Source organism: Rhipicephalus microplus, chromosome 4 (assembly GCF_043290135.1).
Source record: "Rhipicephalus microplus isolate Deutch F79 chromosome 4, USDA_Rmic, whole genome shotgun sequence".
In the NCBI taxonomy this organism is placed as follows: domain Eukaryota; kingdom Metazoa; phylum Arthropoda; class Arachnida; order Ixodida; family Ixodidae; genus Rhipicephalus; species Rhipicephalus microplus.
In genome coordinates, this window is record NC_134703.1 from 95,564,304 (window position 1) to 95,584,082 (window position 19,779).

General features: G+C 44.2%; 1 protein-coding gene across 1 annotated transcript; it reads right to left on the reverse strand.

Moving 5' to 3' along the window:
• Positions 1-15,383: 15,383 nt before the first annotated feature.
• Positions 15,384-16,301, reverse strand: LOC142814383 (uncharacterized). The gene has a single exon (XM_075893120.1). The coding sequence runs from the start codon at positions 16,299-16,301 to the stop codon at positions 15,384-15,386; it is 918 nt and encodes a 305-aa protein (XP_075749235.1).
• Positions 16,302-19,779: the final 3,478 nt, after the last annotated feature.

The following is a 19,779-nucleotide window of genomic DNA, read 5'->3' on the forward strand; positions in this document are numbered from 1 at the left end:
ATAGCATTATAGCCATTGTTTCTATTTAAATGGCACACATTGATACCAATCGTATTGATGATCTGTGCTAGGGGAGGTGCTGATGTTCCTACTGAGGCATGGCTGTTTTTTGGGGAGCCGTAAGATCAATATAATGCGTAATTGTTTTTGTACGCAAACAATATTTCGTAATTATCTGCAATAATAAAATACTGATTGAGACACCGGGACATTAGTCCTAAGCACTGATCATGTTGTGCACCGATATAATTAAGCAATTCTGTGCGTTTTTGGCTGTGTTTCATTAAACATGGTCATAATAAGAAAAATTCGTTAAAAATACATTTTGGTTGTTAGACACAATAATAATGAAAACTAAGAGACAATCCCAAAGATTGTATAGGGGATGTACTTAGTTGTAATTGTAATGTAAGGGGAAGAAAGAAAAGTGGAGAAAACTGGCTTGCCGGGGACAATGAACAAGGCTGCGTCAGTCACGTTGGAATGTTCATTTAAATGTGACTGACTCTAAATGTAAATGTTCACCCCATATAGAGGACGGGTGTTGCTTTGGTAGCTCAGTTGGTAGGGCATCAACCGCAATACTCATAGGGGGCGTGTTGGTCCCTGCCTACGACAAGCTATATTTTACACCGCTATTCTTTCTTATTGATATTATATTTACTACTAAGAATATCTCCTGTACTTTGCATCGCATCATTGTCTGTTAATTCTTATTTTTATTTTGTCTAATAAAAATGAGACCTTGAAATTTGTGCTTCTTTCCTTCTTTTAAATGCTGGAGTTGACTAAAATTCACAAAACTTTATGTTATTGAAAACAGTACTTTGTTAAGCAGATTGTTTTTGATTTTCGGAGTCCACAATGACACAACCACTTAATGAATTTTGTTTTCAAAGAAGAAAAGTGTTTTGTGAATACTAGGTCTTGCACCTTCGCACAAAAATTTTTCATAGCTGCAAAGTTTAAATTCTTTGGTTCTCATGCAAAACTCCACAGTACAATCCTAGCTAAATACTACTCGGCTTGCCTATTTTCCGGTCAGCCATTCAATGAATCACGGTTATTGAGAAGAAAAAGTTTGGCCTAGCGGCAAATTTTGCAGGAAATCTGCCCTCAAGGAGCTAGCGTAACTACCCTAGTTCATAGAAAGGTAAACGTATAAAAAAAAGGAGAACGCACCATATTTAAAGCTTCACAAAACCACCCCCGAACCCGAGTGGTTGCCAAGAAAGGAGTTGAAATGTTTTGACGTGCTTTCAGCAAAAGGCCAAGTTGACACCTTTCTGGGCCTGCGCTAACAATAGGAATGCCGAACAAAATGAGTACCTTCGTAGATTATTCAGTGTCTGCGCTAGTCTCAATGCAGAGTGGCGGGCATTTCCGCACTGCTGTAGCTTATAAACACACTTGTCGAATATGCATGAACCCATCTCGCCCGTCTTTTGTCATTTTCTCTCCTCAACAAACATTTGTTTTTTACAATGTTTATTTACTACTTCCATTTTTCTTACTTATGCCCTTGCATTGTACTCAACTATCTTTGTGGGTGCTTCTTCTGAGACAAATAGACATCCGCTCCTTCTTTATTTCGGGGTTCTTTTAACAATGTTATATCAGCCGAAGTTAAAATGTATTTAATCATGCTTTGCACTGTCAGCAAGCTTCTTTGCAACTCTGCTTTATTTTGGTTTTTTTTAATTTGCTAGCGTGCGTTTAACAGAACAGCCTTCTTGTTGCTTATGAATTTGACGCGTTGCTTGTCTTTGCTGTCAATGCACACGGGAAGCGAACCTATCACCCACAGCAATAATTGGGAGTGTACTTGTCTGACTATTTTTTAACAAAGTAAAATGGCGACTAATATGTAAGCACAGCCATTTTGGTGGTCAATGCGTCTAATTTGCTTTTGTTCGTGCGTCAGTCGGGCAGGCGTAAGGAATATATATCAATATTTGAAAGTATGGAGGGAAATCTCAATTTAAACATGGTAAACACCTCTTTTACTAAACTCTCAATATATGATGTTTCAACTGGGTGGATAGCAAAATGGCGCGTCGTCTGCTATGGCCCTTCCGGTTCGAGGAATATATCATCGCCGCTTCAAGCGCCTGCTGCGCAGTGTAATCGGTGAGAAAACACGTGCAATTCTGTGACGAGTTTGTTGTCGCTTGTCCAGTGTTTGTGCTGTTAAATTCTTTGATGAAAGGATACAGAATATTTCGCAGATTTCCGAGAACGAAGCGAGTAGAGGAAATAGGCAGACACGAGGAATATGAGAACCGCGTGTCGAGCATGTTTATGCTTTGAAACACGCAATTATTTTTGCAGAATCACCTCGACTCAGTATCTTCGACCACACACGGTAGCCACCCTATAATTACTCACACGTATGAACACATGCTGCCAAATGTCAACGTATGTTGAAATTATAAGTACTTGTACTTTGTTCTCTATCAAGCACTTCGATACAGTATATTTGCATAGCATATTTGGAATCATCTACTGCCCGTCAAACGTATGGAAACAGCTGAGCGTGTAAAATGCCCATTGCACAAAACAACCGCTCTGTTAAAGGCATTGAAGGACGTAAAACGATCGAACCCTCTTTCGAAGCAATGAGTTGCATGGTATAACATTTATATTATGTCAGACTTGCAAGCATGAAGTGCTAGTACGATGTGTTGCACTCTGACACATATCCTCAAGGGCTGTTTCACAAGTGTATATTGAGCATGAATTGAAACACAACAATTGAGTGTGCGCGCGTACGACACGTAAAGAGAGATCCAGGCGCATAAAAAAAGAAACGCCACAAAAGTTGAAGCACGTTTAGTTTTTAGAATATCAAACAATAATCATTATGAATTACTGTTGTCATTCACTATATCTCACCTGAAATGCCAAGTTTGTAACACAAGAGAAAATAAATATTTTCTATGAGTGAACAACATAAAAAAATGGTCTGATGTTTAATGATGCTATATAGCGCTGAAAAATCTCTGTATGGGAGGAAACATGCGCGAAAACAGCCTTTGCTGCAAAAAAAATATATATGCACGTATCCGGAGGTTCATGCTGCTTGAATGAAGACATTACCACTCGTACCATTATAGCCATCTTGTAGGAATTGCGTTTGTTATTCAGCTAAGCATCATAGTGCTCCAATGTATCATGCAGCATTTTATGAGAAAGCCTCCAGTGCAAGGGGGAACACGCAAAAAGTGACAGCAGTGACAAGAATGTTCGTCGGGTGGCATGGCATCTCAAACCGTATGTCGATGTACACGAGTGCCATAGCACCGAATCCTTTGCTGAGCGACGATTTCGCTATTCACCTATTACAATAGAAAGGACTCGGCAAGGTTAGTAGTACACACTAAAAAAAATGTTTAATCAGACCATTTGCTTTTCGTTCCGGTTTTGTCGGTGTTATCTTTCTCTAATAATAATTGTGAGGGCAATTTCAAAGCAACCGAAGCGGGCAAGGGAAAAGGATGTGCTTCTGTTTATTCTGTGTGACTTTCAAGCAGTCATAACACGTAAGTTATTTTTGTTATTTGTTGTGTTTAATTTTAAAGGGATTTGTGACGTCAGAAAAAATCACTTCTTAGAAGGGTTTCGTTTCATTTCCGTCCACGTGGTCTCTCTTGCTTGATTGATATGTGGGGTTTAACGTCCCAAAACCACTATATGATTATGAGAGACGCCGTAGTGGAGGGCTCCGGAAATTTAGACCACCTGGGGTTCTTTAACGTGCACCCAAATCTGAGCACACGGGCCTACAACATTTCCGCCTCCATCGGAAATGCAGCCGCCGCAGCCGGGATTCGAACCCGCGCCCTGCGGGTCAGCAGCCGAGTACCTTAGCCACTTGACCACCGCGGCGGGGCGAAGGTCTCTCTTGCTTGTTGATTTCTTTTTTAAGCTGGAACTGGTTTACGATGAAACTAATTTCAGTAGGCCCGACCAAGGGCACGAAAATAAACCACCAAGAGAGACTAATACTTTAGCTAAAAATGATGATATCATGACATAACACAAAAAGCCTAATGGTTCTTGAAACGTTAAGAATTTAAACAGCTGTATTTGAAATGTCAAAAGCAACAAGAATATATTTGTCAAATTTAGGGCCAAAACCAGTCTTACTGCTAATCAATAAAACAGTGTTATATATCAGTGTTTAACAATGCGCTTCATCAAAACCTCAGCAAATAAGAAGCCGTACATTTTGATCATTTTTTTCACTCCGGATAACTTCCAATATCGTTCCCAGCTCATGCCACTGTCTCGCAGAGTAGGCGCTCAGTGAAGCGTCAGGAAAGTGATTGGAAGCACATTTCACGCAAGTAGCCTATCCGTGTGTCTCGCCTAGACTTTGGGACAACGACGCCACGCCACATTTGAGCAATCACACTGAAACACGCGCTGCTTAAACAAAAAAACAAGCAGTTTTGTTTCGTAGACACCAACGAAACAGTGAAGCTGGTTGTGCTCTTTTCATGAGGCTAATTAACTTGTATATACAAACCTTTCAGATAAGTTGCATGACGGCTGCCTTTCTACCACTATTTTTTGAAGTTTGAGGTGATGTTCTAGTATTATTGCAGCTTGACTCTACCACTGTTTTAGACAGGAATACAAAGAAGGCTTCAGTGAAAGGGGCCGGATATGCTGTGCAAATGCTCTCTTTAAACACTTTTTGTTAAGCTTGAGGTGACAGCGTAGCCACTATATCTTATAACCACATATTATCACGTGACAAGTGACTATGGTAACAGGTGCGCGATTTGTCAGGCCAACGTTTGCTGCATTTCTTTTTAGTGTGAGTTGTGCGTTTAACTTGCTTATTTTTTCTGTAAGATCTGCATTTGTTAGGTTGTGTTCATTTTTCAGGCGACCAGTGTGCGAATAGTGGTATCTAGCCAATACCTGTAGCACATTCCTGTTTGTGATGCCCGAGCTTTATCATACATCTTGGACGAGCAACGATATACCAAGTGCAGTTTGAAATGTTAAAATGGATCATTGAACGTCAGAAAGCACTTAGACCTGCACAGAGAGCAATTTCTAGGGAGAAAGAGTGAATAGATCAACCTCCAGAGACAGGTGGTCAGAAAAAAAAAAGAATTCTTCCTCCGCCCAGAATGCAATTGTTATGAAATGCGAATTCATTTCTTTCATCGAGAGAGGGTACCGTTGCCGCAACGCCGACTAAATTTCAAGGCCGAAAGGCTGCCGCAGTGACGTCAGAGGGAGGGGGCCCAGTTACGCCGCGAACGCGGCGGAAAGCCTGCGTTTCGTTCACGTTTTAGGAGAACCAACGCTCCCGCTCTCGCAGCTGCTGCGGCTTGATTGGGCCGAATAAAAGATGTGGAAACAAAAAGTCTTACTGAGCATGCTCAGTTGGGCAACTGGGCCCCCAACCTCTGACGTTACTGCGGCAGCCTTTTTGCCTTGAAATTTAGTCGGCGTTGGTTGCCGTCAAACATTCGCCTTCACCAACATCTCCAATCGCCTTGAGGGGCGCCCAGCTAGCCAACGGTTGAGAGTGAGGAGCGAGCGGGCGGGAGAGTGTGGCGCCAACGTTCTCGACTCGGCGTTGGCGTTTCACAGCGGTGTCTCGCGCATACATTTCTGGATGTTTTAGATGCGGAGCATCTTATACTCGCGCCTTGTAGTGCGCCGTCCGCGCCGTCCACACCGCTTCTCGAACATTCGACAGCTGACGCGCGCGCATGCGCCGTCGCGCCGTCGCCCACTCTTCCACCATCTGTGCATCCCTTCCTCCTCTACACACCGCGCGCGCTTCACTCCTCCACCATCTGTGCACCCTTCCTCCTCTACACACCGCGTTCGACATCTACAATTCTCCTGATTCTCCAGTGGACGCGCATGTGGCGTCGCGCTTCGAGAACATTCAACAGCTGACAGTGCATGCGCCGTCGTGCTGTATATATACTCAAGGTCGGCGCTCGCTCGCTCAGTTGCCGCTCGTCGGTTGGTTTGTACGGCGCGTCGACGTCCAAGGTCGCGGTGAAATGAATTCCAACGAATCCACAAACACAATGATCGACGTCCCTTCGACCAGCGCCGCCCTTTCGCATACGTGTGTACGTGTTCACTCATTTAACACCCCCTCCTACAACCACGTTAACCAATTTAGCCATCGACCCAAGTAAGTCGCAATTTAACACCCCATTTCACAACCACGTTAACCAATTTAGCCATCGACCCAAGTAAGTCGCACTTTAACACCCCGTTAACCAATTATATGCTCCGCATCCTCCTCAGTGTTCCCCCGAGGGAAGCTGCGGGCAATTTTTTTAGAGGCGGCCAGCCAGCGAACGGTCGAGAGTGAGGCGCCAGCGGACCGAAAAATGAGACGTAGGTGAGAAAAGGAGCGGCGAAGCACTGCACCTAACCTCTTCTACACTCTCTCACACCACATGCTCTGGTTGCTAGGGGCGAGGATAAGCGTGAGCGCCCGCAGCTGTTGCTATGGGAGATGGAGTGAGACCGGAGAGATAATGCCCGCCGGCACCCGGACACCACTGTGGACAACACCGGTTGCCTGACGTAACCCGACTAAGAAATGCATTTGCATTTAAACATTGGCAGATCCCACGCACCTTGGGAATCCACTTTATGCGAAGCGTGCGAAGGGAACCTGACCATGTTGTAATGTTTTGTCGGGAGTTACAAGTCATGAAATGACGCTTCATATATGTACGATTTTAGAACGCACACCTTAGGAGTTGCAGATGTTTATATAACCAGGTGTTCGCACTTGCGCAACAATGCCAACAGGAACATGACTATTAGCAACACCAGAAGGAATAAGCTGATTGAAGCACTGGTGCTCGAGAAGATGATAGTTCTGGACACTGCTATCTAAATCTACTTGTGTGCATTCCACCTTACTACAACAAATGACGTTAGTAGACGAGATGGCTGTATTATAGGAGTGCATTTCCAATATTTATGAAATCGGATAGCCAGCACTGCAACCACAATTGACGTTTCACAAGCATTAGGATATATTTGAAAAGTAATTTCGAGACCTTGCGTGGCTCTGTGGTGAAATGCTTGATTGCCACGCGGAAAGCTTGAGTTCAATTCCTGCTTGGACCCTGAAATTTGTTCTTTACATTTGTCGGGTCAACGCAGGTAATGCCAGCTTTACCTCACGCGTTAAAATTTCCCATGAGCGTTTTCGCCATTGGATAGACAGATATTAACCATTAATGAGCTGCGGCATATACGCGCGGGTGGGTATATGCAACAGGCGGAAAGCGTTTGACGACGTATGCGACGGGACCATGACATTATTCATGCCATGGCTATAGAGTTGTATTCGTCAATCCATCCTACCCTCCCATACTACTTTTGGTGGACGCCAAGTTAGACAGGTGATCACGAGGGCCCCAGACGTAAGCGGATAGGTAGATGAATGAATGAACACCCAGACAGAAGCCAAATGTGCTTGCAGTACTTGAAAATCGCTTCGCATTTAACAGTAGGCTTGAATGTTGAAGATGGGAGGTTGAGAAAAGGCAAGGACGCAACTTCTGCCACCACAGTTTAGAGCCCGCCTCCGCTACTGTAAGGATATGGAAAGAAGAGAACGAAAATGGAAGGACAAGGAGGTTAGCCAGTTTTCAGACCGGCTGGCTACCCTGTGTTGGGAGGGGGTTGGGGAATAAAAGAAGACAGAAAAGATACATTGAATAAAACAATAGTATAACAGTGTAATTCACGATGCTCCTTACAAACTGTCTCTAACACTACTTGTCCACAAGAAGCGCAAGAACGCTCTTAATTCCTTGTGTGCTCAGAACGGTCTAGAAGATGATAAACGGAGCAGAAAAATTCACACCATATTCACGAAGTTAATGATAATGAATGGGTGAAGCTCTGGAGGTACATCGGAAACCCGTGAATCTTCTGTAAATATTGTCCACTCAATACGCTATATCCACTAAGTGAATGATGATGAAGGAGCTTGCTCTGTCTGTCTGTCTGTCTGTCTGTCTGTCTGTCTGTCTGTCTGTCTGTCTGTCTGTCTGTCTGTTTATCGAAACATGTAAAATACAGCATGTGCCTTCGTCCTACGAAGTAATAAATGAGACTACGAGCGATGCTAGTGCCGTATAGTGAAGACTTCACGTACTAGGGGTAGCAGTGACAGACAACTACGGCAAACAACCCTATGCCTCAGGGAGCTGCGCCTCTAAAATGGCGTCCACCACCGAAAAGGTGGAGAGCGTGCTCCCTATCCTGTTGTACAGTTTAGTGTCTCGATTACGAAGAACTGCAATGAAGACATGGGTGTGGTATGTGAAGGGGCAGGAAGTTACTCTGTGTAGCTGTAAGAAGATTCTGACGAAGGAGTGTAACGAGTAAGACGGCCCATTCTGCTTAGAGAAGGGTTCAATTGTTTCATCTTGTCCATGCACAGTGCACGCAGGTGACGAGGCTCTACCGAACAAAAGACGCTGAGCCAGAGGCCAGGAGCAGCTGATGCAGTGGAGTTACATGTCCATAGAGGCAATGGGGACAGCTATTTGGAGCGATGGTAGCACCGTCTGGGTTTTGTAGGGAATCGTAAAGAGATTGCAAAAATGACTATTTTACTAATAAGTGAAAAAGGTTTTGTTACCTTCTACACATAAATATATTTTTGAACCAAATGTAACTAAAAAGATTATTTGTATATTTTATAATTGAATATAAAATGAAATAGGCTCCAAAAGCACCAGGGTGTTTCGATAAGGTGGCTGGCCTTACGCATAGCAGACGACAGCGTCGTCGTCTGCTTCTGCGCCATGGCTGACCCCCGCTCGTTGTAGCAGCTCCCTTTTCTCAATTTCTATCGTTTCCACATTGTACATTGTAGTAATCTATGTAATATAGGCTGATGAGTATCTTGCATACTTACTTTAGTAACTTGTGATGCCGCATACAGGCCGAGCGAATTGATAACGCTGGTCACACAAGCTTGCAACAATAAATCGTTTTATTGCAAGTCAATCGATCGATGTTTACACAAAACAAAAGCTATGTAAGTAACATTTCAGCACGTACAGCAGTGAACAATATGCATGCATCAGCATTCATGTGCAAAGAAGTTATACGTACTACGCATAGCCCCAACGCAGATGCCCGGAGCACAGAAGCTGTCCAGTGCTGGCTGATATATCCATCGCACTGCACGAAACCTTTGCTGCAGTAAGTAAAGGCATACCGCTTACGTCCCTGCACTTTTGTAGCTCAAGATTTCGCAACATCTGATTCGGCAAACCTTCTGTAATTGGTATCAACATAATTGCGTGCCTTTCACGAGCAGTGCGGCGAGACTGTTTGTTTCCTTGTCCGTACTGCCAACTAAAGTGCGTCATTTTCCATTTTCCAATGCATCCTTCTAAACGCCTGAAATAAATGAGGAATGGTTTTTTATGCCTACCATTCCGAAGTCTTACAAATAAAATCGTCGAAAGAAAGGCTTCGTTTGGTTTCGTTTACCTACGACGCCATGTGCACTGTCGTCGTTTCGATAGTGGCGACTTTTCACGCTGTGGCCGCGAAGCTCGCAACATGCCGCTGGCCTGGCTGATGCGTAAACGCGGTACGGGGGACGCCTCCCTTTTGGAGGGACCCAGTCAGACAGCCGAGACGGTGGTTCCGTCCTGGCCACACAATTGTCGAGTAGCAACCATCGTGAATGATGTCAGTCTCCTATTAATTGTCCCACCCCAGTTACTTTCATTCGCTCCCTATTGAAGTCTGTCTTTGGTGGTCATCACAACTCAGGTCCTTAATAATGTTGTTTCATTCACGTACACCTAGTGTGCCTTCTTGCTTCTCTTTATTGCACTCTCGTGCAATAAAGAAAATTTAAGGTTTACTGAGTCATACTGCTTTTTCTACTAGATGCGAGGAGTGTCTATGAGGCAGCATTTTCTCATAGAATGTATTTGTTCGCTTCCAGGCATAATCGCTCTCGGGATAGTAACAGAAAACGATGGCCTATAGAAGCTTTGTTTGTTACAGAGATGAGACAAGAGTGCGTAATGTTGATTAAAAAAAGCTAGCAGATCCCACTGACAGTGGGCATCGATATGTGAAGACGGACTCAATTATGCCGTGCATGACTTCCATGTCATGATTGTCATGTTTGAACGTGTCATTTACCATCGATGTTTATTCACATCTTTTGATACCTAATTAGGTAAATGTGAAGTTAGCGAGACAGCCGCGAGCACACCATGAGCGTACTATGTAGACATCTTTTACACTGCACGCAAGTCATTATTATCTTGTTTGGACGTGTCATTTACATTCGCCGTCAATTCATGTCACGTGACATTTAATTTGGTACATGTGGAGCTAGCGAAGCGGCCCCGAGCGCGCTATGAGCATAGCATGTAGTTAGGTTGTGTCGCCATGTTGTATGTGTAGTCATAGCATGCAGCATGACTCAAATATCACAGTTATCATGTTTGGGCGCATAATTTACCTTCGCCGTCCATTCATGTCACGTGATACCAAATTTCGTGTACGTTCAGCTAGTGACCTTGAGCGCGCTATGAACGTATAATGTAGCCATGTTTTACATGACACAATATCACGATTATGTTTGCCCAATACCTTCCTCATTCATTCACGTCCCGTAACACCGAATTTTGTATATGCGATGCTAGCAAAACGACCACGAGCGTACCAAGAGCGTGGAGTGTAGTCACGACTCATGACTTACATGACATGCATGTCATGATTCCCATGTTAGGGAATCACCATGGTGTCATGTCATACCATAATTGTTTTCCAATAAGTCTTGTGAACTAAACTACCACAAAATTATGACACTCAAGGCATACATGTCATGATTTTCATGTTATCGCGAATATATTTAGCTCATCATAACATCACGTCATTCCACACCAATTTTCGTATCGATACTGTTATCGAAACGGTCAGGAGAGCTAAGAGACGTAGGCGTCTAGATAGATAGGTAGATAGATAGATAGATAGATAGATAGATAGATAGATAGATAGATAGATAAATAGATAGATAGATAGAGAGATAGATAGATAGATAGATAGATAGATAGACTGATAGATTGATAGATAAAAAATCAATTTTGACAACCCAGAGCAAAGTCTTCAGCCTCTAAACCTGCTCAATAAAATTTATGCACTGACAAATAAACAAAACCGTGCCAGCATTCGTGATTACATAGAAAAGATTAGACCATTTCTTCACGTGTGAAGGACACCATAAGCGGGCATGTATGGGAAAGGCTTGCTGCTAGATTTGTAAGTCTTCATTCTCATTTGCTCCGGAAGCAGGAACAGAAGTAGACCACACATATTCAACCGAAGTACGGCTCTGTGTGCCCAATCATGGCACTAGGAGAAGTTTTCTGAAAGGGTTGATATCGAAAAAACGCGTGTACTCAAAAGACTCCAAAGAGCGGCTTCTACGTGTGTTTGAGAAGTAGTGACATTATCAAGCTTTGATAGCTTATTTCCGCCACCATTTGACAACTTATTGGCCCTGTATATTTCACTGTATCTAAAAACTCTCACCATAAACATTACACAAGTGAAGCATACATCACAGTCAAAGACAAAATGTTTCTATTCCTTCAAAGTCCGCATTGGACGGGATGGGTGTCTGATGTTACTTACCAACTTTTGAAGGGAAATGACATCCTATTCTTCGTAGACCATGCCAGGCATGTAAGCCATTTTCGCCGTGCAGGGTACGTGGAACACAAACCTTCTGACTAGAGCCTCCTGTGTGCAGACAAAATCACAGCATATTTACGGAGTGAATGTTGACGAGTGGGGCAAGCGTCTGTCCATCCGTTCGTGCCTTTATTGCCTGCCTGTCCATGCTTCCATCCGTTCGTTCTTGCTTCCGTCCGTCCATCTGTTCATGTGTTCATGTCTTTATTCATGTGTCCATCCGCTCGTGCGTCCGGACAGAGCCACGAATGATTGAACGGATGAACGAATGGGCTGACGGAGGCATGAACGCATGGTCGGACGGAAGGAAGAATGAATGCATGCACGGAAGTACGGACAGACAGATGGCTGGACTCAGTGACGGAAGCACAGACGAACTCACTGCACGAACGGACGTATGGACGGGCTGAGAGAAACACGGACAGACGCATGGACGAATGGAAACACAGACGTACAGATAGACGGATGGACAGAAGCACGGACGTACGGACGGATGAACGGAAGCACAGACGGATGGACGGCAGGATCGATGGATTGTTTGACGCAATGGACGGTTCGGCACACGGATGAAGGGGTGGGCGCTTCGCCCCACTTATCATCATTCACTCCGAGTATATTCTGTGAAAACCACTAGCACTATCTAGTTATATCATTCCCAAATGACATATACAACGTATTTTTAAGCAAATAAAAAAAACTAGACATTGTTATGCATGTGGAGGAGACAACAATCCACGGCCTAAAAATCTTCACCCTAAAAACACGCTGCAAATAATAATTACATCACAGATCCACTTGCTTCCAACTTGAAGTGATACCATGCAATTTGCATTACACCGAAACAATAGTCAATGTAGTAAATTCATCATGGCAGTCAATATTTGCAGTCGGGTGCAAATAGATTGCTCTGAAATATCAATCTACAGTAAAAGGTGCCCATTATGATTGGTACTTACTTCACATTGCGTTTTGTTCTGTCATTATAATTTCACGAAAACCAGAGATCGGCGAAAATAATCTTGGTACAGATATATCTGCTTCTGCGGACAGGCCTACAGTTCTCAAAGAGCAAGCTTGGAAGTGCACTTGGGAAGCCTCCTGTAGGAAGCTGAACCCCACTGCAAACCAGCATCGACAGTCATGAGCCTTTGCTGTAAGGTGACGTTTCATGGAATTACAGATGAGCAATGGTACACACAATGTATCCAGTGTGTAGAAACTGCTTTTTAGCACGGTGACGAGGGTGGCTCTGTCCATGGAAACAGCAATGGTGGGGCCATATTCAGTGAATCATATTTCTTGTCTTCGAAAATTCTAAAGTCAATTGTCTGACCCCATCAGTTTTGTAAGTCCTGAATAAAGCATGGGGAGTAAGACACAGTGGAGAGATGACATATGAAGAAACTTACGGTGCCCCGAAGTGAACAATACGTTGCGAGCTTAGCCAGCGTTCACGACAATGGTGCTCTCCATTGATCCACTCAGTAATACAAGGTAGTGCTCGTAATACAAGTAATGGTCATACATTACTTTTTGGCACTGTGCAGGCCGAATGAAGTCGTCCGAAATTCTGTTAATGTGTGTACCCATGCACTGCCCTGCTAGGACTGTGAAACCACATGGCATGCACTGTCCAGACAGAAGAAATGCTTACGATCCAGTACTATAGGAGAAACTTGCAGCCATTCGCAGTTGACTATTCTTAACAAAATACATCTCATGTATACCTTGAATGTATTTTGGTAATAATTCAAGAGGTTGTTAACGGAAAACATGCATCTGCTTAAGCCGCTTGTGCGTCGTTCTTTATGGCCGGCTTTACAATGACCAGTGAAGAGTATTCTGTCTTGAAGCTATGGTAACTTGCTTGTACTTGAAGATTGAATTCACTTGGTATGCACAACAATAATGAAAGTACTACTACTTCCGAAAGGCCAGTAATGTGGAGGAACAACAGTTTTAGAACAAGTTTGCAGGCTGCTGCTCACAGGTAGACCCCACCATACCGTACTGTCGCAGTTTTCTGCTCGCACATCGGTACTGAAAGATCCAACAACGGAAAAGAGCAAACGTAATTTCCACGCACATCTCAACTCAAATAGTCACTAGTATTAGCCCTCCACCCCCCCTCTCTTCGGCGAATGATTTCCATGACACTTTTGTATATGTGTTCTCCGTGGATTTCCCTAGAGGCCCACCCATCGTGGGAAAGCGTGGCTGACTTACATTGCAGTGAACCACTCGTGCCCCCTCCAGCGAAAAGAGTGGGCCATAATTCCCATTGTTACGCTATGACAGGCTCCCGTGCTCCTCGCTAATACCCAGCAGCCGACGCTGACTGTTGCGTCCAAACGAAATAAGCCACAGCCGTCGCTTAGGCTTCAAAATGTATAAAGCTCTGTCACTAATTCAACAAGTCACCATTCACCCTAGCTGGAATCTTTTGCCGTTCAATCCGCTACTTCTTCTTGATCCGCTTTTTTGTTCCCTCCATACTACAACCAGGATTTCAGTCATGCAGTTAAAAACCCGTGGAACTTTTTTGTCAATGTAGATAACTACACGAACTGCTATAAAAAGAAACAAAGACTGCGGAAGAGCTTTTGTAATTACGTACGGCTTAGCTTTCAAAGCGCATGGTACTGCTGAAGTTTTAGTTCGTTTATGTATATTATCTGCTCAGGTAACTTCCTTATTTATCTTTATTTCGCATCCGGTGTTTGAGGAGGTTCTCATAGTTCAGGTTTGATAAAGTATGCTTCAAAACAGTGCTTTCTAAAAACTTTACACTGAGCTGTGACATCTCAAAAAGGTCGACAACGTTCTGTAATTACATGTGCAATACGCGACGCTTCCTTAGATTTCTTTTGGAAAATGGGTATGAAAGTGGCGAAAGTAACGTTCAAAATGATAGCTACATAAGCGAATTATTCGCACAGGAAACTCTTCCCGCAAAAGATTATAAGTACAGCCAGGATTAACATATATTGCGCTTTACCTAAAGAGTAGTTGTGACACAAGAACATTGCAATACGATGAAATCTCGGAATGGCTGGGTCACGCGAGCAGTGCGGTGTCTCACCGAGCGCCGTTTGCAGCTCAAAGACTACAGTATGCAAGTGGTTTCACTCGCACACATGAGCCGTTCTCTGCCATTGGCAGAAATTTTTCTAAGTCATATTTTGGCGAATTTTTTCGGCAGCCGCAGATATATATAAGTGGTTATAACAGAAGAAAAGAAAAGAAAGGTGCCAACCCGTAACTGTCTCTCCTTACAAGGACACCTGAACAGGTCAGCACAGGAATGGGATATGGGGAAATAAAGATATAGGAAGGGAAAGAGTGGAAAAGAGAGAAAAAAAAGAAAGGCGAGGGTCATTCGTTCTGCTTTCGCAACGGACTCACAAGCCCCCACGCACCATGCACAGCTGACTAGGAAGGCTTCCAAGGGCCGGAGAGGTATCGTCATCGAGAGGAGGACAACGGTTTGATTGGCGCGTCGTACAAAGCGCGTGAAGCACTCGCCGAAGCGCGTAATCTCTGTACGGAAAACACTGTACGGAAAACCGTAGCACTCACTAATACGAGTCCAGTGGACATCGATGGGGAGGCACTAATGTTCTTTCAGTTCACAAGCACTCAAATAGCGCAGAAGTCCTCAGGAAGGTGATGAGGGCAGCTTGCGCGCGCTTCACCAGGCATGCGTGCGCACGGGGAAAAAGAATCACATCAACAGTGCTGGTGCAGAGTCCCAGTTTGCTGTAAGCATCGAAGAGTGACCTGCGCGCGTCCGAATACTCCTCACACTGGAAGATAATGTGATGGAGTGTTTCGGGCTGTGGGCAATGACGGCAGTTTGGGTCTCCACGTCCCGACTGTCTGTGAACCCGTTCCGCCGTGCGGTAGCAGCCGATGCGCAGGCGGAGAAGGAGGGCACGCTCCTCTCTCGAAAATCCTGTTTTCGGGAGTGGGCGTGGTGGCTGCCCCTCCGCAACTCGTGGGTCCGGGTGGCGAGCGGTGACAGAGCACCGTGTGCGAAGCCTTGCTACGTCAAATGTGCTCACCGCTGTAGTCACAGGGGTTCCCGGAGAGTGAGCTTCTTTGGCCAGCTCGTCGGCCACTTCGTTGCCGGATATTCCAACGTGCGCTGGTATCCATTGCAGCACAAGATCACACCCTAGGTCCTGCACTGCTTCGAGCTTTCGCGCGATGCGCGTGGCAACCGGAGGTCTGCGGGCGTCCTGCGCGAGTAGTTGGAGAGCAGCACGTGAGTCCGAGAGAACGGCAGCCGACGGAACTCTCAGTTGAATGAGGGCATCGGCGGCGAGGTCAAGCGCGGCGAGTTCGGCTATCGTCGACGATGCCTCGCAGGCGAGGCGGCACTGATTGTGAAGCTCCAGCGAAGGCACCACACACGCAGCCGCGGCACACCCGTCGTTCAACACTGAACCGTCAGTAAAGACGAGGAGTCGTCCCGCGAGTTCGTCAAAAGTGGCAGCAGTTTCGTGCCGAAGTGCACACACTGGCGTCGTCCGCTTGCTTGCCATTCCCGGTAACTGTGTCCTGGCAGCCGCAGAGCAACGCGCTCAATAAATGATTTAAGAGGGGTTGACATGACCACCCCGCGAAGCTGCGCCCTCTGCTTCTCCCACGAAACACGCGAATTGCTTGGCTTTCGCAGCATGGTTTTCACGCGAGTGTCCTTGTGATTGCCTGTCATAGTTGGAGCAGGCGATTGTAGAATGGAGTCTGGCCGGTATTCCCTTTATATGCAATTGCGTAGAGTAATACCGGATGGCGTGTTCTATAGCTAATGCCACATCAATTATCGCGAGCAATAGAAAATAAGACACAACTGAAAATGCGTAATGTATGTCGTGCAAGATTGCAAACATGGCCATCACTGCTCACTAAGCCAATACTACCAATTATTTCAGTGTGGCTATTGAATGCGATGCCAAATTAATGTGAATGCTTTGTTGTCAGAACTTCAAAACCTGACTGTAAAGCACGTATAAACATCCGTTCGCTGCTTACAAACCACAAAGCACGTGGAATAGGCTGGATGAATTCAAAGTAAAAAGCAATGTCTTTGCTTTGCTTTTAGAAAACAAAATCTAAAGTCACAATCGATAAATCGTCAGAGCTGCAGGCAAGATGAATGGAAGCAAGTGATAAAAAAAAATTGAAAAAAAACAAACACCACCCCGAACTGTCCCACTCACCTCGTATGTTTTTTTAATACTTGCTTTGGGATCGTTGGTCTACATGAAATTGGGCAGTTTTAAAATCACCGCTTTTGTACTTTTCGCGCTATCTGGCTAACGAGGACCAAGGGAAAAATATAAGAGTTTGACATACACTGAAGCTAACAAGGTGCAAGGCTAATTCAAGGAGCACAACGGTGATGGAGGGGAAAAAAGAGAAGGCTGATATGTGTGAGGCCAGCAGTTTATTGAGGGCACATGCAGAACAGCTGGAAATTTTTTGTCTGCTTTCGTATTATTGGCCAAGCGTCTTTCGTTTACGCTGGCAACAATGCCATTAATTCAATGCGGGAGCTCTCCATCTTCTTTTGGTCTGTCACCAGACAGGTCCCGCTTTGTCCTTAGAGGCATCAAAGAGAATAAAAAAGAGCCCCTGCTTCAGTATGACGAAAATGCTGGGCGGTGAAAAACTTTATTCGTTTGAAAGTCAAAAAGTGAACTAATATTTTTTTTTTCATTTCAAATGGGAAGGTGAGGCCCTTTAAAGACTGGCTTGCCAAGCTTCCATGTGTTGTAGTTAGCTTGACTATTGCTTTTACACTTCGGATAGTCATTAAATCTTGGCAATATGTGATTCTAAAGAGTCAGTAGAATTTATGATAAAGAATATGTGGCTGACAATTGGCGAGGGAGAGGAGAGCTAGTGAGACGTTGTTCTTGTTTATTGAAAGCAAATGACAGCGTAGATGCAAGGTGTGGAAATCAGTCTTCAAGTGAGAAACAGGAAATACGACATCATATTTTGGAAAACTTACAAACTTCGGTGATACAAGGCATGAACAATACAAGGGGTGAACAACAACAAGGCGTGAAGAAACAGTAGCTTTTTTTAGAGTATGTAGCGAGAGCCCTTTTTAAATGATGGCAAGCAGGGGAAACTCGTTGTTCCCACCCTCTTCCCAGGAAAAACAATTCAACACGTGAGCATGTAGCTACGCCATTTTTCTCTTGGTTTACCGAAACCATGTAAATAATTGAAAAATTCTGCACATCCAACCTACCTTGAGAATCGATGTGATGCGGAGAATGCATATGCTAGCTGAACTTGTTTTCATCTTTTTATTGAGAGAGACGTTATGAAGTGGTGCCCAATATGTGTACAAATACACCAACACACAAATGTTAGACAGTTGCCTATGGTATATATTAACAGTAGTTTGCAGTTGTGTAACAATGCTAACATCAACATGAATATTAGCAGCACCAGAAGCAGTAAGCTCAAATTAAGTGCTGGTATTTGCGCTGTTGCTCAAGAGGATTGCAGCCCTCAAAGCTAACACAGAAATCAACCTAAGCGGATGGCGCCGATTTACGATTGACCTTAACCTGGCATGACACCTGTATCTTAGGAGTACATATGTAATGTTAAAAAGCTTTAAAACCAAAACTGAAACCAGAATTGCCGTTCTACGAACATTTGGCTCTATTTGCAAAGTATTTCCGACACCTGGCATGGCTCTGTGGCGGAGTGCTTGATTGCCACGCAGAATGATAGGGAATAATTCCTGATGGGACACGTATATTTATTTTTTTGCATTCGTCCGGTCAGCGCTGCCTATGTCAGCTTTTTTTTAACGGTCAGGAATTAAAATTCTCGATGTGCGTTCTCGCTGTTTCAGGGCGGATGTAAAATGTCTATCACCTGTGACACTTAGCCGCATACTACTGGCACAAACCCACCCCCGCATGCCAGTATCAATTTGTTTTCAGAAAGTGCTGCACGATGTACAAGACAATATGTTGACATAATTGATGCCATAACCAAAACGTCGTATTCGCAAAACTATCTTAAACTCCTGCACTAACTTTTGTGCACCCCAAAGTAAGGGGGTGATCGTGAGAGCACTCAGATATAGGTGAATAGATAGATAGAAAGATAGATATATAAATTGATAGATAGATAAATAGATAGATAGATAGATAGATAGATAGATAGATAGATAGATAGATAGATAGATAGATAGATAGATAGATAGATAGATAGATAGATAGATAGATAGATAGATAGATAGATAGATAACAAGATGGCTTGCAGTACGCAAAGAAATGCTTTGCATTTAAAAAGTTCACAACAAGCTTTACACAAGGAAAACAAGCACGTTTTCTCAGCTAAGGTCTTTTCCGAAAATAGGTGCTCTCCTTGAATAGTAGAGGCCTAGCAAGTGCTTCCTTCCAACTTTTCTCTTCGGAAGGGCTGCCTTCAGTTTATTCGTAACAAGTTAATATACCCTACGAAGCCGGTCCAACTCACAGCGCTTGACTCCAAACAATGACATTATTCGGTGCCGGCCACTACTAGCCTACTACTTCGCATGACACCCACCCTTAGAATAACTGGAACTTTTTTTGTAGCTTTATCGCAACCATGCTTAAAAACAAAAAGTTCAAAACATACCTCACGCAAGAAAAACAAGCGAGTAATGTGTGAGCCAATGGTAATTTCAGCCTTTAGGTGCTACACTATAGCATAATCTTTTTCCTACCATGTGTATTGACGATGCGAATGTACGCAAGAAACTCGCTCGCTGGATTCTGTGTCAACCGGTTGTGCCCCCGCCATCTCCGACGACAGCGCAGCTCTGGCCGACCGGCTCGCCCTCCACCATCTCTCGACGCCGTGAAGCTCTCGCTGAGTGATGCCCCGTCTCTGGACTCCTTTGACCACTTCTATTTTTCCCTATCTTCTTTTTGCTTCTGTATGTGGGTGTCCTCATCTCTATGTCTATCCATTTTGACCCACCCTATTGCTTTTAATCCC

Coding starts and splice junctions, on each gene's coding strand:
- LOC142814383 (XM_075893120.1), bottom strand. CDS start 16,301: ATGGCAAGCAAGCGGACGACGCCAGTGTGTGCACTTCGGCACGAAACT.